Source organism: Trachymyrmex cornetzi, unplaced genomic scaffold, assembly GCF_001594075.2.
Source record: "Trachymyrmex cornetzi isolate Tcor2-1 unplaced genomic scaffold, Tcor1.1 scaffold64, whole genome shotgun sequence".
NCBI classification, from domain to species: domain Eukaryota; kingdom Metazoa; phylum Arthropoda; class Insecta; order Hymenoptera; family Formicidae; genus Trachymyrmex; species Trachymyrmex cornetzi.
Genome location: NW_017299959.1, coordinates 155,448 through 178,991, shown reverse-complemented (window position 1 = coordinate 178,991; position 23,544 = coordinate 155,448). Strand labels below are relative to the sequence as shown.

Sequence of the window (23,544 nt, the reverse complement as noted above, 5' to 3'; positions counted from 1 at the left end):
GTGGCACGCGGTGGTGCGGAGGTGATATACTGATATACTGACGATACACAGAGAATTCCCTCTCACGTTTCTCTTGTGTTTTATCATAATTTTCTCTCTCGTTACTTGTTATTTTTTTTATATTACAATTTATATACTAGCTTCTTATATTATCCTCAAATTTATCTATAAATTATTATCTATTTTTCTCGCCGGCATTGTTATAAATTTAGCTATTCTATGTCTTTATATATATCTCTCTCTTTTATATATATTAAAAGAAAATTTAATTTAGATCTTTTCTTATTGCACGTTACGATATCTTTATCGCATATTATCGTTTTATATTTTGATTTCTATATGTATGTTACATGTGTCGTATCACTGTATTCTCTTAATTCTTTCTGACAAATATATCACTATATGTGCATCGATGCTTCTACGATCGACGCTTCTACGAGGATGAGTGGGTGTGTCAACGTGAGTGCCGCTTCCGGTCGCCATCAGAGCGAAAAATGAATCATCTCGCGTATGCAACGAGCTCGTGGAAATGCGTCCTCTGTACATAACTAGCATAACAATACATTGTACAACTCGATTATTCATGGAATTCACTCGGCTCACAGAGATAATAATGCGGATCGTGAGCGTAAAAAAAAAAGAACGGAGAAAAGAGAGGCAGCGTACTTCATTAACCGCGGAACAAACATTTTTGCGTACTTTCCTTGCTCACCTCAATGTCGTGTACCTGCAGCCTTGCTGGTCGCGGCGGATTATCTTCATCCTTATTGCGACTCATGCTTACACGTCACCTCGTATACACCGCCGGTAAACACACAGTGGTAACGCGAGCGTGAAAAATTTCCGCATAATAAACGTTTACTATTCACTGTCACCTTCTTAATAAACTACACGCTGCATCATACATATGGATGTATGCAGATATTTCTTGCCCTTAAGACATTTTTATTAAATCGTTTATTTCCTCTTCCACGTGTCTTCGACGTGTAAGTCGACTTGTAGATAGATTTGAAAAACAACTTTGTTCTTACATTACTTGATTAGAAATTCAATATTAATATACAGATTGTCGTCCAAGAGTGTAATTCACCCTTCATTTATAAATTCTTTCAATCAATTTGAAACAAGTCTCTCTCTCTCTCTCTCTCTTTTTAATAAAAATTCTTCAATATTAATATCATATTTAATCAGTTTTCGAAAATTTGTATTTAAATAAATTTTACAGAGATAGAGTTACTACTAATTTTTTTCATCATATACATTACGAATAATTCTCCGTTTATTTTAACGAGCTAGCATTTATACATCGGAATTAAAGGGGCAATTCGCTATATATCCCCTTCCGTTTTCGCTGGTCTTTTTTTTCGCGTTACGCGGCCATTTGTAACCAACCCTAATGGTTTACGATGCGATTAACTCGCCTGCGCGCCTCGGTATCTACTATCTACGGTATCTACCCTTACGTGCAGCCGCGAGGCACGCCTAGACCGATCGCGAATTGGGGCTAACGAAGATAAATATCGGCGCGATGCGATGTACGTATATCGCAAGTGAGATACGTTACGACGTGCTGTGTATATTGTATATACGCGAATTCTCTTTACGTGAAACGCAAAATGTCGCTGCAAGACAAACGGTCCACTGTCTCCTGCCTCCGGGGCCCGCGGGCGATCGATTTTTAAAAGACGGCCAGCTACCGACGAGAGAGCAATGCACAGTCGGATGACGATGCACAATGCAATACGTACAAAGGTATGTACAGGGTGTCCCGCTTGTCGAATGTTAATTTCTTTTTAAATTAACGAATTCCTCGATCAGTTGGGAATTGATTTTTCCTTGGCGAGAAAGGCGGAAACTTTCGAGATACACACAAATGATTCGAAAAAGAAATCTTTTTGCGAATTAAACCTTCGTTTCTACCAATGTAGTTAAATTTTCATTTCGGTACAACTAGCGCTTCCTTTTCTAATTCTAAGAATTAGAAAAAAAAAAGAGTAAGTTGAACCAACATTAAAGCTAACCTACTTTGGTAGAAACGGGCATATCAAATGGATTTATTAATGCGTCCTTTTATAATTTTATAGACGAAAGTTATTTTATAAAATTCTAATCAAAGCTTACTTACAAAGATACGCGATGCCAAAGAAAACTACGCTATAAACGGTGACTTCCCGCACGCTGAGAAAAACTCGAATCCAAATTGACCAAGGAATTCGTCGTCATAAAAAATAAGTCGCGAGAAGTTGGACACCTTGTATTTAAGCCGAAAGGGATTAAATCCGTTAATCCGTGAATCCTGCGCGTTTTATATGATACATGGTATTTTTTATTTATCGTTCTATTTTGCTTATCGGACAACGTCAGCTCCGCCGCCCGCTCGAATAAGTCCTCTTGCTTATTCTATATCGACGTCGATGACAAGCGGCAATAAACGTTTGTAAACACGTCCGCTTTCGTATGAGATGACAGGAGACCGCATAAGCGTCACGCTTATTTTGTTTTCTTTCCTTTTCTCATAACGCCATTATATAAAGTCGTTCGCAACCGAGGTCGTTAACGAGAACCGAGCGAAGATGCAAGATCGCGAGAAACCGCGCGGCGGGAAACAACACCCGGTGACGGAAACTGGAACACCGTGATCTAAATCCCAAGTTTATGCGTCTGCATTATTAGCATTAGCATTCCGTGTGTGGACCACACGTGTGCTCGGCAGGAGTGTCCGACTTCCCCGCCCATTTTCGCGCACACATTTCTGTCGCGGTTACGTAAACGCCCTCACGTTAGGTAAATGCGGACATGCGACTCCGCAAAAGCTTGCATCTTCAAACCTTCAAATTATTTCTAAAAAGTTTCTTAAAAAAAAAGCAACGTATCGTAAAATTGCTGCAGAAAGCTTGATGTAAAAGTAGACGTATGTATACCATATATACATACATACATACATTTATCTACATTTTCTTACATATTTGTTAAAAGACGTTTTGGCGAGAAAATCCTTCCGGATTCTCGCTTCCATCTCAGGGATTTCGCGAATCTCCGATGTAATATTGGCCGAGGACGATATTTCTCCCGCTGTGAATGATCGCCTCATTTTTCGCTGGACATGCGTGACATCACGTCGCTTAGCAAGTATCTCGGTTCGGTTTGCGGAGAATTGTGCAATTATTGTTTGCCGCAACGCAATAATGTTCTCGATCGCAAGGACCGAATGCGAGAATGTGCGACTGATTGTACGACGTCTGATGTCGGCAGTGTCGGCACCGGCAATCGGCAGTGATGCCGAGCGTGATGTACGAGCCTCCGATACGCGCCGAATCGCCCCGCTGCGATTTATTACGGCGCGTTATCGCGGCGTCGGGAATTGTAAAAGAATCGCTCCCGGGCGTAGAATGGAGTATCCCGAAATAAATCGACGAGTGATTTTTAGTCGGCTAAACGGGGACCGTTATTCCGCACGAATGAAAGTAGCGTTTAATAAAATTAATACAAGCAATCGTGAAATTAAAAGCGCGCATTAAAATTGAAATACAGCGAGAATAAAACATAATAAATTTAATTGCGAGAAGCATATAATGAATACGTTGCTGATGAGTAACAAGGAATATTGCGAATAGTATGCCGCTTGAAATGTACAGAACGCGTAGTGAGAAGAGATCGGTTTCAATTTTTAATTAAGGTATAAAGTGTTCTTCTTCTTCCTCCTCTCTCCTTCTCTCTTTGACTTGGAGTACGCAACCGAAGGTAAGCAAGCGCCGTCAGTGGTGCTTGCGCATAGTGTTTTACTTGAAGGAGAGGAAACAGGAAACGTTTCCCCGATACGTACATTTCGCATTATCTCCGTAGCGACCGGAGGTTACCCGGAAACCACGCGCAAACCCCAGAGTGAGAGAGTGTTCCGTTTTCGTCGTTCTGTTCTAGACGCGGTTAAGAGGATGCGAGAGAAATGAGTGCTTCTTACGCGGGAAAATGGAGCAGGAGCTTCTTTTTCTTTCTTTTCTCATCTTTTTTCTTATTTCTCTTTTTCTTTTCTTTTTTTCTTCTTTCTTCTTTTTCTTCTTTATTTTATGCACGTAATATACTTTCGACGATGGGAGACACGCGGAAGACAAGGAACAACAAGCTGTCGGCCGACGTCGGCTCGGCTACATATTATTTTACACTCTAAGAAGATACGAGGGTGGAACGATATAACTACGTAAAGAAGCGACGAGAGCGGAAAGGAAGCAGCAGGTGTAGCGAGCACTCGATAAACATCTTCCGGAGATGGGGACGATCTTCACTTCTCCTCACCCTCGCCCTCTTCCTCCTCATCAAACTCTCCCTCCTCGTCGGCGGTCGCCTCTTGGTACTGCTGATACTCGGACACGAGATCGTTCATATTGCTCTCAGCCTCGGTAAACTCCATGTCATCCATACCCTCGCCGGTATACCAATGCAGGAACGCCTTGCGTCGGAACATCGCGGTGAATTGTTCCGATACCCTCTTGAACAGCTCCTGTGTGACGCAAAAATAATTACATTTTCGATATAATTAATCCTTTCTACCTTTTTTAAGTAATACATTTAACGTGTACCGAATGACGGATAATTTGTTTTTGGAAAATTTGCAACTCTGAGAAATCGATTGAAAATTTAATTGATTCACAGTCGAATTCTCTCTTTGTTTGACAACAACCAAACGACAAACGAACCTGAATAGCCGTAGAATTGCCAATGAAAGTCGCGGACATTTTCAGACCCCGCGGGGGTATGTCACAAACGGCAGTTTTCACATTACTCGGTATCCACTCGACGAAATAGCTGCTGTTCTTGTTCTGGATGTTGAGCATCTGCTCGTCCACCTCCTTCATCGACATTCTGCCACGGAATACTGCGGCCACTGTCAAATATCTACCGTGTCGTGGATCGCACGCGGCCATCATGTTCTTCGCGTCAAACATTTGTTGGGTGAGTTCGGGTACCGTGAGTGCTCGGTACTGTTGCGATCCTCTATAAAATATCATTTTAGAATTCATAAGAATTACTAGTTATGGACTCTCGAAATTAAAATAACGTAGTAAGAAATTAGGCAAATGAGAGTTTAGTGCGGTACTTAATGTACAATCATTGATTCTATGTATATGTATATAAATTATATTTTTGTGCATCAAGTACCGCATCGAACTCTCATTTACCTAATTTCCTACATTATTTTAGAATTACGCCGAAAGCAAGAAAGCCGGAAAATTACATACGCGAATAAATTTTCCTCTAAATAATTAGTTAATTAATTACACTGATTTTATTGCATTGCAATTTAGAAAATTTCGTTTAAATAAAATAGCGATATGACATCAATATGCTGTTATGGCGCATTGATGCTCCATTTAATAATTAGTTTTCTTTGGAAATATGAGACCTAGAGGTTAGAGGGGCAAAGCCGGGGATGAAGAAATGCAGTCGCGGGAAAGGGACCATGTTGACGGCGAGTTTCCTTAGGTCTGCGTTAAGCTGGCCGGGAAATCTCAGGCAAGTGGTAACGCCGCTCAGGGTCGCGCTGACGAGATGATTGAGATCACCATAGGTTGGCGTGGTCAGCTTGAGAGTCCGGAAGCAGATATCATAAAGCGCCTCATTGTCTATGCAGTACGACTCGTCTGTATTCTCCACCAGCTGATGTACCGAGAGAGTGCAGTTGTAAGGCTCGACCACAGTGTCCGATACCTTCGGAAGGAGGCGAGAATAAATGCTGACGTGGAACGTATGGCATCCCGGCCGCGGTATCGGTCGCTCGCTCGCGTATCGCGCAAACATGAATACACAAACGAGAGAGAGTACAAGTATTGTATGCTGGCAACGCGCTCAGTATTGTCCTATTAAGGACAAAAGGTCGGTTCCTGGCGGGTGCTTTGTCTCGCATCCATTGTACCTTATCCTGCGCGCATCAGAAAGACTTTCATGTTTGCGCCGCAGCGAGACACCGCTCCGTGGATGATTCCCGATACACGTGGAAATTCGAAACGTAACTCTTGACGTGAAATCCGATCTCGTATTGTTTCCCCGAAAGTCAATGAAGATTTCGTCCGTGAATATAGAGAGAACGTTTAAATTATTTCCTTTAAAATCATGCTAGATGTGAAATTGTGAAATCGCAGAACCGAAAAGAGATCTGAATTTCTGATAGATATGAAGAAAAAAGACTGAAAAATTAAAATGAAATGGAACAATATACTTTTGGTGAAGGTACCACGCTGAAGGTCATCATGATTCTATCAGGATATTCTTCGCGTATTTTGGAGATGAGCAGAGTGCCCATGCCGGCACCAGTGCCACCGCCCAGCGAGTGTGTGAGCTGGAATCCCTGGAGGCAGTCGCAGCTCTCGGCCTCCTTGCGAACGACGTCCAAGACGGAGTCGACGAGCTCGGCGCCCTCGGTGTAATGTCCCTTGGCCCAGTTGTTACCCGCACCGCTTTGTCCAAACACAAAGTTGTCTGGTCGGAATATTTGACCAAACGGCCCCGAACGAACCGCGTCCATTGTCCCAGGCTCCAAATCGACTAAAATCGCACGTGGCACGTATTTACCGCCTGTCGCCTCGTTGTAGTAAACATTTATTCGCTCCAACTGCAGATCTGAGTCACCGTGATACGTGCCAGTGGGATCGATCCCATGCTCGTCCGAGATCACCTCCCAAAACTGTGATCGTTGTAATGAGAAAGAGATATTTCATTCAAATAGAAATTTTTCAAGAATCTCGATGCTTTGATGTACAATCGATATTTTTGGGCGTGCATAACATATTTCAAGGTTATACATAATTATTTTTTGTCTCAATTGGATAAATGTATTCATTTAAGCTCTCGTGATATGTATTCACATTGGACTGGGTGAGACTTGTATCTGAGAATTATTCAAGGACTTGAAACATATATACCTTTGCTCCAATCTGATTGCCACATTGGCCTGCCTGAAGATGTACTATCTCCCGCATGTTCGCTTAACTTCGACTTTGCAAATTCTCTTCTTCACCACGATACCCGTGAGTGCAGCGAGGCGATGAAATCAAAACTCCTCGTCGTCGTCTGTTTCCGTTACCTTGGAAATGCGTAACGCGCACGTATTCCGGAGAACAGCCGGGCGATGCGAGAACACACCGTGAGATAAGGTCGAAAGCGTAAAAGATCTCCGATGCGCGACGAGACTCGTAATAATTCCGATGAAATCCCTAACCCTAAGAACCGTAACTTGGGTAATTTCGTTGAGTCAAACTCACGTTCCCATGGATACACGCCGAGCGAGAAGAGAGTATCTCAATTCCGCTTCTGTTTCGGGACAATTGAATGTAACGTTGATGAACAAAAGACTCACACCGCGGCGTATCTGCTCGTATTGTTCGTCGGTATTGAGTTGTCGGAAAGAAATTCGTACGCCTTGGTGGATGTTAAATCTTAATAATTTCAACACCTCTTTGAATAAAATACGATAATTTCGATTCGAATACACTTATTTAGGTAATTCAATATAACTTGATAAATTAAAAAAAAAATCCTTTTAGAAGATTTTAATCATCTTTATTGAAATCGCACAGTACATCTTTTTTTTAAACATTTATCCCTTTTTTTTTTATTGTAAGATATTGTATCAGAATACTCATCGAACGTTTATATCTTATAAGAACATTTGGAGCTTCGTAAATTGAATTCCGCGTAATGCTACTTAGTCGAGGTCGAGGGGATCTAGATGAAGTCCGCGAAACTCTTAGTCGTGAAGGCTTTCGCTATCTCGTTAACCAGCTCCATGTACACGATAGGATTGACGTTCTGTGCGAGTTGGTGCAATAGGAACCAATCGCCGAAATGGAATACTCGTACAACACGCTCAGCTTTAGATTTCTCGAGCCTGCGAACTGCACCTCGTAGAAGATACACTCTCGCCCATGCTTGAGAAAACACTATGATCCTGCGAGGAGGATTGTATCAATTGCATATCGATCCGACGATACTTGCCATTTTTCACAGTTCTACGTAATGTTCTTTTTTAATCCTAGAATGCTATCGATACATAACTTTAAGTAAGAGTAAGAAAGATATTATTAAGGACTAAGCTATACCTTTTCAGTGGTCATTAGGAGATCCAATATGACATCCTAAACGCGCTGAAAGCTAGGAGATTTAAAAAATTATGTCCATGTTATATATCTCAGTTTAAACTTCCTGGTGATTAATATTATAACAGAAATTAATGATTTCAATTTTTTAAACAATTTTATATTATTATACATTTATTAGTAAATGTTATGAGGAGACATTGGACACTCCATTTACAGATTGATTTCCAATTTCATAATATGTTTATTCTTTCTCTCCTTTTAAATTAATAATTAGGTTATTCGTGTTTATAAATATTTTGTCATTAAAAGTGTGAACTTGTTGCATTAATCGAGAGTGACCCATTTTCTTGCACGTAAAATTTATGTCGTATTGATATAACATACTTTATCACTCAATAGCAACTGCATTCTAGGATTAAAATATAATGCAAGAGTCGCAATTGTAGCACAAAGTGCTGGAAAATTGATGAGTACAAAATATTATAATACCCGCGTAGAATAAGTTTTATAGATTGTTGGAGTATGTTTCTGACATTGTGTAATCGGAATTGCCATAATGCGCAGTCGTTGAAGGAATTTACGTACCTATAGATTACCGCGAGGCAACCGACGCCCGCAAGAAACACCAGCCAGAACCAGAGAACGACGAAGATCTTCTCGTTTACCACGTTCAGCGGAAGCACGCACAAAGCATCGTGAGTTTGCACGGAACCGGCGGGTCCGAATGTGTGAATCGTACACTTGGTTACCTTCGGAAACAATCGCGCCATAGGGTCGATCCTTTCGTGAGGACTTTCCTCGGCGAGGAACGCGCTCACCATGGGTCCGTATCGCCTAAACTGTCCCTCCAGAAATATATCCAACAGATATATCTGTCCTATCTATCGATGAAAGGTTTTTTATCGAGAGTTTTCGTTGACTTAACGCTCTCTGTGGTATACTCTTAACATTAATAATCGTAAAAATAATCAGTAAATGCCGAATCTTAACGATTGCATGAATTTGTCGATTTTTTTACTTGCTGAATCGTAAAGAAAATGAGAAACGATTATATTTTATACGTTAAGGGCCCTCGAGTTGTATTTCCGGGCGATATATCGGGTTCGTTTCGAAGCAAAGTTTCGACCACGTTTCGTTAGCCCGGACTCATTATCGAACCCAGAAATCAATTATTCACAGTTATTTCCGCGCAATTTCCTCGCTTCTGACGTCATAATCCCGGTTGGCCGATCGAGATCCCTTAAGTACCCTCGCGGAAACTCTTCCGTTTCTAAACTGTGAAGGGGAATTATATATACTTACCGAATTTAAGAAGTTCAAGAGCTCGCACACGAAGAAACGCATGGCGTAAAAGTTGTGACCGTGCAGATTCATTTTGGTGAAATATTCGACGAGCTGCTGCTTCCTCTCCTCGGTCCAGACGTCTCTTAGAAAGGGAGACGCAAGATCCCGCGAAAGAAGACTTATGGTGCCTCTCTCCCAGATGCCCCATAACGCGCGCGGCACGTAAAAAGAAATGGCTTGTAAGCCGAGAACGAAGCATACCTAATAAACATTACATCCTTATTTCCTTCGATTTTTCTGAAATTAATCTTTATTTAAGAAATATTTATCCTATCTCTTCTCATTTTTTAAAGAGAGGTGAATTTTATATATCTATCTTATATATCGTCGGAAATTAAAAAGAAAGAAAGATATCGTAGACGTAACACGTATATATAATTAAAGAAATATCGCCAAAGTTATTTTATTCTTTGCAAAAGGTTCAGCAGAAAATAATTAAATTTGACTTAATATTTTTCTATTGGAAAACCTAAAGATTTCATGGGGAAACATCTACTACTGTCCGTTGCCTTCCGCGATGCGAATCGCGCAATATAGAGATGTAGGATAACGGTCCAGTATCTGCGCGATCTCTATTTCCATTTCCTCGCGCCGCGCCGCGCCGCGCCGCGCGCCGTCTTCGTCCCCTTTCCGGACGTTTTCCTTTACATTCACGCGTTCACGTTTCAGATTTCATTCACGCTCGCGCAATACGTCTGCATGCGCCGGTGAGCCGAGAGCCGAGAGAGCGACCTGACCATCGGAACGAAGTGCAGCCGTTATCATGCATCTCGCGTACGTGAACGCGCTGTGTGGGTGTGTGCATTCCATACGGAACTTATGCGATCGACCAATTCCGTCGCACACGCGCGTTCTTTCCCTCGCATTTCTCTCCCGTTCGCTTTCAATTTTTCAGAGTGCCCCATCGAAAAACAATTTAGGGATGCCTTTGACGAATTCCGAGTCGATCTTTCCTTCGGCGAGAATTTCCTAGAGAAGTCTAACGGAAGTAGGAGTCTCTCGGAGAACTTTTATATCGAGCATAAAAATTCTTGAGCTTTTGGCCTTGAAGGGTACAAGTCAATAAAGAAACTTTGTGTTTCGGCTGAGTTCATAACTTGATTTTATCGGAGATTTGATTTAAGGTTCGCGAGAAAAAGTAACTTGTAAAAAATTTTATAACAAAAGCAAATATTTGAGAGAATCGCGGTGAATACATGACGACTTTAATACCGATAATTTATATAAATACGTATATTTTCCGGTATATAGTTTAATAAATATATCTTCTATGTCCCATCAACAAACTGTTTATCAACTATTGTATCGATTATCTCCTCATCCATATCGTGAACGTTCTAAATTCAGCTGACCCACTGATAATATCGATGATGACGGGCTTCATCACCTGGAAGGGCCTGTCCTACACCAGCACTCGCTATACTCCGTCCAGGAATACCTTTTAGATGTCGGGATACCGTGAATGTGCTGTAGATCCAGCAGTACGCATTTACGGGATCTTTGTCTGCCACAGCAACATGTCAAATATCAATTACGACCAGTTGTTATTAATATGCTCTTGCTCAAGCAATAATTAAATATACTCACACTAAAAAAAAATCTAGTAATATCTACCAAAAAACGTCAAATGAAATAATTTCAAAATATTTAAATATTTTCTAAATATTTACTAAGTATTATCAAATATAATAATTAATTGTTCAGTAATAATTACGAAATATTAAAAAAAATTATTTTTGGTTATATTAACTGATCATTTGATTGACATTACTTCACTTGACATTCGATAACCACTACCAGGCTCTTTTTTTCAGTGTACATATAGAAAGATATTTAGAAAGGATTTATAAATGCAATCATTACGATGAATTCCTTGAGCACAACTTCTGTAAAAGTTTCAAATCCCAAATGCTCACACACTTGAGGTCTAAAGGTTAGCGGAATTCGTACCGATGGAAGCATCGGTCATGCAAGAAATCGGTTCGCCGATGTATTGCTTAGCAGTTACGAGAATGGTGCAAACGAGCAGTAGGAGGACGGTGATGCGCGAGTGTAGCCTGAAGACGACATTGTCGACACGAACGGATTCTTTCTGTAGAAGGCATTTAATAGGTGCGAAGAGGTCCAGCATGGTTATCGCGTGTTCTTTTGTCTCGAGCACCGAAACAAAGCACAATAGAGAAAATTCCAGGTTCCAAAGCGTATTGTGAAAGAAAGCGTTTGCAGCGTCGCGTATTTGCTTCAAATTCGTCCAGGAATTTATCGCGGAAGACAGGCTTTTCGATTGCGAGTAAGTGACGTTTAAATCGATGCGCGAGAAAAATCGACATAATGAAACGAAAAATAAATCGGATTATGCGTCACGGTAGGATTTCGCAAGGCGAATGATCAAAATTACGAACGGACGGTAAAACGACGGGCGAGAAATTATTACCGTGTAAATCATCGACAAGAATGGCGGTGCCCAAAACTGCATCCGCCTTAATTGGTCCGCACTTAACCAGCGAGCAGACTCGTAAATCTTGAACTCGTAACGATCTCACGTTGTAATTTTTGCTCTCGGCAACGATCCTCCTCGCTTTTAATTCATCGTCGCGCACCACCGAATCCGGATTCTGAGATTTGTCGAAGGGATTCAGAGCTTTAAGTACATATAAAGAAAGAATCACCTCTTTCCTTGACTCCAAGGATGCTCTTTATTAGTAAAAAATATAGTAATCATGATAATTGTTATTATCGCAATTACATGTCGTAGTAAGATAATCGTTATATCGTCGATTAAAGATAACTGCGCTCGTTAATAATGCGCTTAATACCGCATCGCTCGGTTGTGTGCGTGTCATGTGAATCCATGTGGGTGTGTGTATCCGCTATTGAGATTGTCGCTAAACCTACATAAATGTTTCCCTATATACAAACAAACATCGTTCCTAGAGCGCGGCAGCCCCGGGGGCGGCGGGCCAAGTTTCCGAGTCTGTTTCTTGTTCTAATTATAATAGCCCTCCTGGAGGAGGAGGAGGAGGAGGTCCAACCAACGAGAGTATCGGATTAACGGGATTCCTTATCGCTGGCGATAGCCGGCACTTTACCCGACGTCTCGCCGACGCATTATTTACTCTTGTTTATTTTATTTAATTATTTCTCTCTCACACCTAATGTACCGGTTTATTTCTAAAAAGCAATTGGTTTTACAAACCTCCTCTTCTAACCCTTGCCTTATTATATACAAACTGTTTGCACTGTCGACGATCACATGCATCATAATAGCTGCATATTTTAGTAGGCACGCTCATTCGGTGTCATAGAGTCCAGACATCTTGCGAATCGGCGAATCCATAACTCTTCTCACTTCCTGTTTCTTCTCTCCTTTTGCTTTCTCCAATATGGACACTAGAGCGATTATATACCTCGCAACGGATTCGATATATATATATATATATATGTATGTATATTATATTCGATATACACTGTCGCCGAACCTCAAGATGTTAAATCGACAAGGCGTGTCACGACCCGTCAGAAGCCACAATTACTGGATAGTACTATCAATTTCCGTCATTCCCGCCATTCCCGCTGTATTTTAAGTCAATTTAATTGTATCTTGCTCGCGACGCGAGTTTCTCTCGAGAATTCACGAAGCAGGACAACTTTGAGCAACCGCTAAGGACTATATCCCGAAGTCGGAATCTACGACGATCGGCTCGCTGATTTGCACTTGTACGAGCGACAAAGGAAATTGAGGATCCATGCTACTCCGTACGATTTTCTAGAGATAGCAATAATGCCACCTGATAAACAAATCACAAATATATTATAAAATATATTACGTGTAATATATAACACGACATAATTCATTTTAATTATAAAACATTTAATATATTATAATATAGAATTATTTAATTATTAATTATTCTAATATTTTTGAAAAACAATAGCAACCATTTAAAACTTAATCTAACTTAATCTAATCCATGTGTATAATCTTTTTTTTTTCCTTTTATGTTTCGAACTCATTATTGTCAGACTTCGATGCTGATTATCGATAAGGTTCTATAATTAGATTAGAGGAACGAGATAATCAAAGTATAAAAACGTTTCTACATATCGTTGAAGCTACTATCTCATAGATGTCTTGCTATCGCTAGAAATGAAGCTATCGCCGCCCGTACAATCAGCGACAGAAATAATCCGATCGCCACAAATCTACGATAGTTCTCGCGAACGACATATGAGAACGATCGAGATGAGAGCTATGTATGAAGTTCTATGTCTATGGCAGTGTGTGTAGAGAAGACGCGATGACAATACGACGAGTATAACGCGGCAGTGGCAAATACAGCTTTGCTTAGAATTTCGTCGTCGCTGTAAGAGAAGGATAACGTATGGATCATTAGAGTTCCGTAAAGAGTGTAAATAGAAGACCGACAGTGTAATGAACGTGGGATGGGCGATCGGCGTTGACAGACGGTAGTAATACTTGAACACCGCGATACAACAGTAGAGTAGTAAAGATCCGGAATCAACCTCTCGCAATTAATGAGCAAACTCGACGTTCATTAGACCCGGAAGCATCACATTGAGAGAATTATTTGTAATGTCGGATCTGTCGTTTGGAGCAGTATGGAAAAACATCTTCTGACACATCTCGATGAGTCTCGAGAAGGAGAATGCTTCTTCTCGACCATTTCTATCGATTTCTCAAACAACACAGAGGTCTGAAACACAAGGGCACCAACGGTCTCGACAGGTTAAATAAGCTTGCCTTAGGGATTCTATTCTTCTCTAGATTATAATCTTATCTATGATATAGTTGGAGACATACAATTTATTTAACCAAAATTAGCAACGCTGATGCGACTCAAAGACGTTTGAGCGACGTTTAAAAAGTTAAAACGCCACAAGAACATCTCTCTCGTTATATTTGCAGGGTTTCTCCAGGAATAAAGATTTGTTATTTATACGTCTACGTATGTATACAAACGTACATACATACATACATGCGAGTATAAAGAAAGAATGTCAATTCCTTGAGAAACGTGATAAATTCGTTTCTTAGACCTCTGTGTTCCCCGAACTTGTGCGTATACCCGCAGAAGCAGGCACGATCACGCCTCTTAATAGGGCACATGTATATCCCTGGCGCGCGATCGTCCTCTGCAAAGCCTGCACATGGCGATGAAACACGCCAGACCCAAAAGAATGGCGAGACCGGCGCCTAAACCTGCGCCAGCCCAGCCGGCGGGTCCAGCGAAACCACCGCCATTACCACTGACAGGACCACCGCACGTCTCCACCGACTCGTCGTCCTGCTCGTAAAAGGTGCCATTCAGGATACCCGGCAGAGGCAAGCTGCGACTGGGACAGTTCACCACACCGTTGCACACCAATCTCAACGGAATGCATCCCGCGTCGCCAGGACACTGGAAGCCGCAGTCCTCTAATTTCCCGGTGTTGAGAGCCCCAGATCCGTCCCTTGGTAGATGAAAGAGCTCGGTCCATGCGATCTTGAAGGCCGCCCTGGCTGGTGCCATGGATCCGGTAAACTGTATAATCACAGCGGGCGATTCCTCGATGACATCACCGCCCGGCGCCTGATGATCTATTGGCGGGGTGATGTGCGCCGCTGAAATGATTGGCATCTCTCTCACATAGCTGACGTTCTCACCGCAAATACCGAGATACGGCTCGGCACTGCCCGGCAGGAAGATCTCGAGCTTGCCATCTTCGCAGGAGCGCGATGCAAATTTGATCTTGTCAAAGTGCAGCCAGAGATCGCGCTCACGGTTCACCCGCAACTCCCAGATACATTTGATGGTCCTGGGTGGCGTGACATATCCCAGTGCCTCGTAATGCGGAAACTCAATCTCACCGTCGGTGGCAGGTGGCAGAAGCGCCGGTCCGCATAAAGGACTATGCGCGAACTCGTATCTTGCCTCGAAGAGTGGCGCGGGCCACTTGAAATAACTCGAAGCCGCGTGCGCACCGTCCACCAGCAGCTTCAGATCCAATTTTTCACCCCGAGAGACGACTCTGAGAACAGGCGGTCGCGGTGCCGGCGATGAGCTCGTGGGCGCCGGAGTGCCGCCGTTGTTGTTGATCCGACAAAGGCAGTGGCCCTTGATACCATCTGGATTAGGTTCCCGAATGATCACCCGATCCACTCGACTATCCCAGCAATGGCCGCATTGAGCGTACGGATGCTCCTTGAAGTTAATTGACTCTATCACGAGAATCACGCGCGCGTACAGCCGCTTATCCGTAACGAAGGTGTAGGTGCAGGACAGATCAGCGGGTGGGTCGCCTGGTCGTTTATAAACCAAAGTATTCAATGGCGATCGTAGACGACCCGAGCGCGTCTTCCACGATGCGAATACTTCGTCACACTCGGTACCGGGCGTGGGCTCGCCGAATCTCGTCGCATTGAAGAAGTCATAATGAGCCCAGTAATAGAGCGAGCTGCCGGAGTAACTGCCAGTTTTACTTTCGAATCGTACGAATAGAGCGTTTGACGTCGAGACAAAGTCGTGCTTCTCCATCGGTTTGCTGAAAGTGTCGCAGAAGGTCTTGATGATCCGAGCATCGTCCGGCCAGTCAGCGTCGTAAAGCGTCAAGCTCTCACCGCAATCGCCGTCGTAGGGCTGAATCGGCGACTCGATACGGTTCACCCGGAAGCTGGGGAAATAAAGACGAGCGATCTCGCCGGGTCGACCGCGTAGCAAATAGGTGCAGCTGGTGTGTGGCGGGTACCAGTGCGCAACCGATAGAAAGATACCCTCGTTACCACTCACGAGAGACTCGCTGTTCAGCAGCCAGTCGCAACTGCCGTTTTTAACACCCGCAGTCTCTACGTGACCGGGCCAGTTGCCCACGTTGAAGTGAAAACCAGTGTTAAGCAACGGACCAGCCGGCGACGACACGAACTCGACGTAAAGATCCTCACTGGTACCAATGATACTGTACGGGAATTTGCCCATACCGCAGAAAGTGCCGATCACCGGGCTACTCTCGTTCTTACCATCGTACACGCGTATATAATCGTACGGGCAGTGCTCCGAGCCGGAACTGATCGGCCGCATCGGACACGTCATGATGTTCTCACAACGTTGACCGTCGATGTTGAACTCTTCGTTCTCGATGTAGAGTTTGATGAAGGGCAGTCGGGTGTTGAGACGATATTTGCAGTGCAACGCGCGCGGATAAATACCGGGATAAGCCGGGCTCTGTACGTAGCACGTTTGCAGCCGGCAGTCCTTGAAGACGCGCTCGCAGTAACTGCCTGGTACGACCTCGCCACGACGATTCGGATAGAGCTCCGGGTGTTGGCCGTATCTGAGATACACCTCGAACTGCGGCTCGGCACGCGAATCAAAACTGAAATACGTCTGATCGGTGAAGTTGTCCGCGTGGAAGATCACCCGCACGAAGCTGGTCTCACTGATGAAGGTCTGCGGCTGCTCGGACTCGCCGCAGTAAACGCCCGGGTCCTTGCGATTGCTCACCTCTGTCTTCGTGTTGCCGTCTATGATCTGGAACAGTGACGTGGAACCCGTGATGGGTATATAACGTTCGAAACGATCGATGACCGTAAGGACGACGTCGCGTCAAGAATTGAGAGGTTTAATCAATTTTAATAACCAATGTAATCCAATCTCTTGTGCCAAAATTTTGTCGCGCGTAAAATATAATTATAAATAATAATCGTTCGTGTCACTAAAAGATATGATCGGTGAAATTTAATTATACTTAGTTTATAATTAAAATTCTTTATATCGTATAATGTAATCTGGTTAAATACAAATGTTCTACATTTATGAGTTTACGCACGTAAATTTATTTGAAGCAAAAAGCTATTCTAAAAAATGATTAAGTCTATTAAAAATAATAGGCATTCAAAAATAAGACACACGATAATTTGACAAAGAATTATTAGAAAGTATAGGAAATAATAATTGATCTGTAAGTTTACACGAAGATGATAACAACTTATGGAAGACATATACTTATTCAAACGGAAACTAATAGTTCAGTAAAAATACAATGGTTTCGTCATGTATCTCGCTTCTTGAATCTTACGATCTCATGCAGAGGGAAATGTACCTGAAGTGACTACTATTGACTTTTCATCCTTTTTTACTGGTGTAAATTTGAAAGTCGCGAGGGAAACCGAGGGAAAATACAGGGGAGAATAGAGAGCACACAGTGAACACAGAGAAGCACACACACACACAGAGAGAGAGAGAGAGAGGAGAGAAAGGAGAGGAGAAGAGAGAGGTTTACAGCGTCACAAAGATCAATACCTGATACCGAAGTAACTGAGAGAGGTGGCAGCAGGACGAGTGCGCCCGCGCGCACTCGCTTGCTCGCTCGCTTGCTCGCTCGAAAGAGGTGCAAGCGGCAAACGGGGAGAAAGGTGAGGGCATCACTTATCGCGTTCATCTCTTATACGGAAATGCTCTAATTCGCGACATTGATACGGCTGTGCTTGATACCCCTCGCGTATTCATTGTCAGCCCCGTCCCGATGGACAAAACTAGATTAATACGAAACTGAATTATTCTATTCTTATGATAGTCACGGCGCAAACAAACCCGCGAGTTATTATCTAGTCAATACGCCGCGAACGTGCGCTCGATTCGTCATGGGGTATTATGGGGATTATCGGAATACGAGGGTTCTGGGCAATACGTTATTCGAGAGTCTCTTTTAAACGAGCCAAGTCGCTGATTTCGATCAAATGTAGATTCGATGTGATTAATTTAAATTAGCTAAAGTTAGTTGAATAAATTATATGTAAAAATTCAATGAAATCGATAAAATTCTAGTATTAAAATAAAAGATTTGATGTGATTATTATAGAGATTCTATTTTTCATTTCGCCGTAGATAATTATTCCTCAAAAGTATGGAGTCTGGTGCGCCTAGGCGTAAAATAGACTCTAAATGCATCGTTGCGTACGAAGCGAGGCGAATCCGATAATGATATATCGGACTCACTTTACATCTGGCGTAACTGCGTGTATTTTTTTTTTTTTTCCCCCCCAGAGAACGCGCAGCTTACGAGTATGAAATATGCGCATTTTCATCGTACAATGCGGGTTCGACTGTACCACGTATGCATTGGTCCGCGACGCGATTCAAAGAGATACGCGAGTATCAGCATCCCTCCGTCGTTACCCTCCCTCGTCCCGCCAGTTCGGCCTCGATATCCAACTCGAATCGAAAGAATAATCGAGGAACGCTATTGTCGAATCGAAATTAAATTCCAGCGCCCGATTAATTGGCCGGATTCTCCCTATTCAATTAATAGGAGAGCGCGAAGCGAGGGGATGTGGAGACTCGATGAGATGAATTCGGCTATGCTGGTTTGGATGCGCAATCCTGGAATTAGGGCCACCGTCTCTCATCCTTTCTCTTTCTCCCGAGCGACAAAGTTCACACACACACACACACAGAGGCACACATAGTACTCACCTGCAGATAACCGCCGCTGCAGGTAGTAGCGTTCTCCAACACTCCGACCTTAAACTTCTTGAAGCGCACCCGCAGAATCCAGTCCCGGGGTGTTCCGCGAAAGGCACGGAAACGGTACCAGCACGAGAGGGGCTTACCCCAATTTGCTGGGGTCACCGCCGGGCTCGACACATCTTCGTAAATGTCCACTGTCTTGTTGCAGTGGCCTCGGTCCGCTGAAATAAAGCTGGTTAGAACGCAAAAAAAAAAAAAGAAAGGGAAACCCTTCCGGAATGCTCTCTTCTTTATCTCGTTCGCATTCTTAATATCAAAGTAAATATGTTAATAATAATTTTATTAATTATCAATAAGGAATTCATTAGTAATAGAAGATATATATATATATATATTAGAGTAATTAGAGTATGCAAGATATTTGAGAATATTCTCGGAACGAAAAAAATTCAACTCCAGAGAAACATACTTTTTTAATTAATTTCACGTAACTTCGCTTTAATGAAAACGGAAAAGATGCGGTTAAATGACGACCAGCCGCGATGTCGTCGCTAAGAAAATATTGATTTCGAAAAACCAAGTTGGTCGTAGAACGTATTATTAAATCTAGCGTCGCGAAAATACGGGATGTCTCGTGCAACCGCGTATTAGAACAACGATATTTTTCGTTGACCCGGTTGGCTAACGGAGGAAACGATGAAGGAACGGGACACGCGGAACCGATAGAGTACGAGGAGGGTAAGGTACGCGCGACAACACGCGACACAAGTTTCGGCCGTGTAATCGATATTCGACCCGCTTGCCAGATACCTCTTATAAAGCGGCAGCCTCGTATTATGGCCGGGCCGCCTTTCGTTCGTAAATCACTTTTCCGCAGGGTATCAAAACCCTTCTTCGCCCTCGCCTCGGTGGGTTCGCGCCCAACGATATACCCGGCGCAAGTAAATCTCTAATGCGACGGTTAAGATTCGAGGCCGCGCGTCTCGGCTGTTACACCGATAATTCGGCCTGTTAGCCGCGTAACGAAGTTGCGATAATTGCTACCAGCTCCCAGGATAAGTAGCTTCCTGGATGAGTTTTCATTAAACCTCGCATCATCGGATTTGGATGCAGGTCGAAATCTTTCGAGGGAAAAAGAGAGAGAGAGGGATTGATACCGCATCCTTAAACTCGAGATTAATCCATCAGTCGCAACGGTATTTTATCCACTGGATTAAATTAGAAATTGAAAGTTCTGCGAACGTAGAATAAATGCAAGTACTCGGAATAATTGCGACATACACAAAGGATAAACACAACATCAGAAAATCTTTTATCGTTTTATTCATGCTTTTTTTTTCTCTCATCATCTCGCTCGAATGTCTCGAAAGACGAGTCGCACGATTCTTATCAGATCGCTAAATTAAAGAAGTAATTAGCAATTAGATAAATAGCGTAAGATTGCGGAAAAGTGGTAGAAATGATGACGGTGTCGGATTGCATCCGCCGGCGAATAAATATAGAGATCGTTTTCGCGTGTCGCTGGCCTGGAAATTTGAACTCTCGCTGGAATTATACCCTGCCCCTCAGTTCCCCGCAGCCCCCCTGGATTAGACTTACCTCTGCGAATGGCAGCGGGACTGGGGGTGGCCAGAAGCAAGAGGAATATGGCGAAAAATCCCCAGCCCCAACTACCGAGGAGTACCAGCACAGGCATTCGAGGCATTCCCGGGACAAGTGCCGAGGCTGTCAAAATACCTCCGCTTTCTCTCCTCTTATCTCCATTTGCCTCTCCCGTCGGGAACTACCTGTGCATACGCGCATATAAAAAATACACATAACGACACACACACACGTGTGTGCAGTGCTCATACATATAATATCGTTCCACTGATCCGTCCTGTCGGCTGTCGCGTGTGCATCGAAAAAAATATTGAACATCCTCCATCCACAAAGTCCTTCGAAAAAAACAGTAGTACGTATAATTTCGTGCGCAGAAAATATTTCCCAGCAAGCTGACGTTATTTCTCGCCGTTTTCCCATCAAAATGGCATCAGAGACATCATTTTAATATCTGGATTTTTTCACACCGCAAAATGCATTGAGACGAAACGTACAATTGAATTGTCTTTTTCTATTCCAATAGTAATCAATCTCTTCCACAAAATTTGTAATTTAATCTTGCTGAAAAGAGCAAGTGGGAAAATCGCTGGTTCGAGCCAAAGAAATATCCAATTTCCTCTTATTCGCTATCCGGGAGCGCAAAATCTCTATAACGCGAGGTACTCGATGCGATGCAGGCGCAAGTATCGCATTATCATTTCCCCAAAGGACAATAAGGAACACCGCATGGTTTGCCAGATGGGTCGAGCATACGCCGGAAGGGCCTCGTTCGTACGTCCACGTCGAGAGAGCGGGGTGATAATTGGTTAAATCCGCGTTGACTCGGCTATCGACAACAGTACTTCACCTCCGGAATTTTCTCTCCCTCTTCATTCACCGCCGCTTTCCTCCCCCGCGCCTCGCATTCCCGCGTTGCATTCATTGTTTCGTCTCTCGAGAGAATTCAATATTTTTTTTCCCCGAAGCACGCAACCTCCAGCAAATTCACAGCAATTCGGATCGTTCAAACGCGAGGAGATCCAAAGATATTTAAAGATTCAAAGACTCTCGGGATTTCGGATCGCGGAGGTCCGAGGTGCCAGAATTGCAAACGGCCAAGGTCGCGGAAGTTTTTTTTTTTTTTTTTTTTTTCGACAAACTCGTGCATTTCTGTCGGAACGTCCGTAGAATTGATGCACTCGCGGATTTTCAGATTCTATCGGCGTGCGCGAATCGAATAAAAGCAGGCGCGTGCTGAAAATGTCGAGTGAACCGAGCTCGGAGCGGTTAGCGCATCAGCAATTTAGATCGCTCGTTGATTACGTGCGTGCATAGGGGATGCGTTCGACGACGCGCGTTTTACAAAACAAGCAAGGAGACACGAGGGAAAGAGGAAACTGGATCAACGATCTCGCGGAATCTCGTCGAGCGATTGTTTTTCCTCGATTTACCGACATTTCGTCGTGATTATTTCGTATTACCGTCTCGACGTCGAAAATGCGTCTCGCCGATGCGAGATGCATACACAACGAGAACGTGATTTCCGCAACGATTTAATCGCGATTACACCGACAGTTCGGATCCAGCAAAGGTTCGGGAATTCTTGTTCTTTACTATAACGTACACATTACACAGTTTTAGAAGACGGAAGAGGAGAAAAATTTATGTCTATTCTACGATAAGGTCGTAAGTCGTAAGAAATTAACCAATCACGATCGATTATTTTTCTCGTGTTCGATTGTGATTCGTCAATTTCTTACGATCCTGATGTAGAATAGGCATTAATGAAAATACATTGACTTTTATCAAAACAAACTAGAAACAAAAACTTTGAGAATCTCAGAAAATCCAAATAAAAAGATCATGCAATTCTTAGAGATAGTCTTAGCTCTAAATCGCTAGAGAAATAATAGAAATTTTTTGTTTTTTGAATGGAGAACTCGTTGGGGTAATTTAACTACTGTCATCGACAATGGAGTACGTACGTCCATTCACGCACCTTTACCATAACACTCTCATGCTCCCCGATTACTCCGATTTCTTCCTGATTACTCCGATCTTCGGAGAGGTCGTTTCGCCGATTGAAATCACCGAGGCGATATCCTCCACGCGGAACCCTTCAAGTGTGCCATCTTCTCTCTCATCAGGACAAACGTCTTTTCCAAAGCGAATCGTTTGCGTACTGGAATTTACATCATCGTCGTCCTTGACGTATCGACCACGACTACGTCGCCTGGCACAGTTTTCCTCGCGATTCTTAATCGCGCACTGACGCACATAGAGCTTTCAAAAGACGCTTCAAGGATGTTGCTCGAGATTGAATCTCGTAGTGGACCACCACCGGCGGCGGTGGTGGTGGTTTCCAGTCTCAAACGAGCACTACCGCTGCTGTTGGTTCTACGCTGCAGCGTGTAGATCATCAACGCGTCATGTCGAAGAGCGGAGAGTGGAATATGAAACACCAGGGATAAAGAGCGGAGAGAGAGAGAGAGAGAGAGAGAGAGAGGGGGGGAAGGAGAGAACCCGGAGGAGAGGAGAGGGACGAAACGAGGGAGCGAGAGGGCACAGTACGAGAAAGCACTCCGGCGTGCCAGTTGGAAAGCCAGGCTGCGAGTCGACTGCTGGCACGAAAACTCGGAACGTGCGGCTGGCTTAACCGCTGCCGCCGCGCCGTCCGCCGATCGGAGCTGCGGCGGGTCGAAGCTTGCGCAAGCTCTCTGGCGTTCTCTTTCCCGCTGTCTTTCTCCCACGACGTCGGCATGGCGGAACGCTCTCCCGTTCTCTACCCTCCACCCGCGTTCTCTCCGATCCCTCTGTGTGCCCCGTTTCGCAGTTCCGCTCCCCTTCCGTTTACGATGACTTTCATTGAACTGCTCGCCGTCCCCACTCCCCCCACTCCCCGCTCTGGCCTCCCCCTTCCCACCCCTTGAATCGCCCTGCGATGACCTATTGCACCTATTGCCACTGGTCCTCCGTCCTGTCACGTCCCTTCTTCCACATATACCTTCCGATGCTTCTGTTCTGCTGTCACCTTATTTTTTTCTCATCTTACTCTGCCTATAACA

The 23,544-nt window shown here is 43.6% G+C and overlaps 3 protein-coding genes across 6 annotated transcripts; all 3 read right to left on the bottom strand.

The window, feature by feature from the left end:
* Nucleotides 1–4,198: 4,198 nt before the first annotated feature.
* On the bottom strand, nucleotides 4,199–7,304 carry LOC108766922 (tubulin beta chain). Its single transcript, XM_018516488.1, has 5 exons — nucleotides 6,915–7,304; nucleotides 6,212–6,676; nucleotides 5,399–5,703; nucleotides 4,692–4,989; nucleotides 4,199–4,495 (listed from the first exon to the last, which is right to left on the bottom strand). The coding sequence occupies exons 1-5, from the start codon at nucleotides 6,969–6,971 to the stop codon at nucleotides 4,277–4,279; spliced, it is 1,344 nt and encodes a 447-aa protein (XP_018371990.1). The 5' UTR covers nucleotides 6,972–7,304; the 3' UTR covers nucleotides 4,199–4,276.
* Nucleotides 7,305–7,598: 294 nt separating this feature from the next.
* Nucleotides 7,599–11,571, bottom strand: LOC108766892 (innexin inx2). Of its 2 annotated transcripts, none has more exons than XM_018516444.1 (5): nucleotides 11,385–11,571; nucleotides 10,787–10,938; nucleotides 9,393–9,635; nucleotides 8,676–8,971; nucleotides 7,599–7,939 (listed from the first exon to the last, which is right to left on the bottom strand). In XM_018516444.1, the coding sequence occupies exons 1-5, from the start codon at nucleotides 11,563–11,565 to the stop codon at nucleotides 7,717–7,719; spliced, it is 1,095 nt and encodes a 364-aa protein (XP_018371946.1). In that variant the 5' UTR covers nucleotides 11,566–11,571; the 3' UTR covers nucleotides 7,599–7,716. The 2 variants fall into 2 exon arrangements, with proteins under 2 accessions (XP_018371946.1, XP_018371947.1); XM_018516445.1 differs by having other exon boundaries at nucleotides 11,351–11,479.
* A 1,820-nt stretch (nucleotides 11,572–13,391) lies between these two features.
* On the bottom strand, nucleotides 13,392–23,167 carry LOC108766928 (uncharacterized). Of its 3 annotated transcripts, none has more exons than XM_018516508.1 (4): nucleotides 22,465–23,167; nucleotides 20,498–20,685; nucleotides 18,905–19,119; nucleotides 13,392–16,960 (listed from the first exon to the last, which is right to left on the bottom strand). In XM_018516508.1, exons 2-4 carry the CDS (start codon nucleotides 20,601–20,603, stop codon nucleotides 14,549–14,551), a joined length of 2,733 nt encoding a protein of 910 aa, XP_018372010.1. In that variant the 5' UTR covers nucleotides 20,604–20,685; nucleotides 22,465–23,167; the 3' UTR covers nucleotides 13,392–14,548. The 3 variants fall into 3 exon arrangements, with proteins under 3 accessions (XP_018372010.1, XP_018372009.1, XP_018372008.1); XM_018516507.1 differs by having other exon boundaries at nucleotides 22,479–23,167; XM_018516506.1 differs by having other exon boundaries at nucleotides 20,498–20,681; nucleotides 22,479–23,167.
* Nucleotides 23,168–23,544: the final 377 nt, after the last annotated feature.

What these genes read in the sequence shown, in the direction of transcription:
- LOC108766922 (XM_018516488.1), bottom strand. Translation starts at nt 6,971, where the DNA reads ATGCGGGAGATAGTACATCTTCAGGCAGGCCAATGTGGCAATCAGATT. An exon ending in GCGTGGTACCTTCACCAAAA is followed by an intron (nt 5,704 to 6,211) that starts GTATATTGTTCC and finishes CTCCTTCCGAAG; the next exon opens with GTATCGGACACTGTGGTCGA. An exon ending in GCAATTCTACGGCTATTCAG is followed by an intron (nt 4,496 to 4,691) that starts GTTCGTTTGTCG and finishes TGCGTCACACAG; the next exon opens with GAGCTGTTCAAGAGGGTATC.
- LOC108766892 (XM_018516444.1), bottom strand. Translation starts at nt 11,565, where the DNA reads ATGCTGGACCTCTTCGCACCTATTAAATGCCTTCTACAGAAAGAATCC. An exon ending in TCTTGAACTTCTTAAATTCG is followed by an intron (nt 8,972 to 9,392) that starts GTAAGTATATAT and finishes TTTCATCGATAG; the next exon opens with ATAGGACAGATATATCTGTT. An exon ending in TGCCTCGCGGTAATCTATAG is followed by an intron (nt 7,940 to 8,675) that starts GTACGTAAATTC and finishes TCCTCCTCGCAG; the next exon opens with GATCATAGTGTTTTCTCAAG.
- LOC108766928 (XM_018516506.1), bottom strand. An exon ending in TCCCGCTGCCATTCGCAGAG is followed by an intron (nt 19,120 to 20,497) that starts GTAAGTCTAATC and finishes GCTTTATTTCAG; the next exon opens with CGGACCGAGGCCACTGCAAC. An exon ending in GCAGCGGCGGTTATCTGCAG is followed by an intron (nt 16,961 to 18,904) that starts GTGAGTACTATG and finishes TCACTGTTCCAG; the next exon opens with ATCATAGACGGCAACACGAA.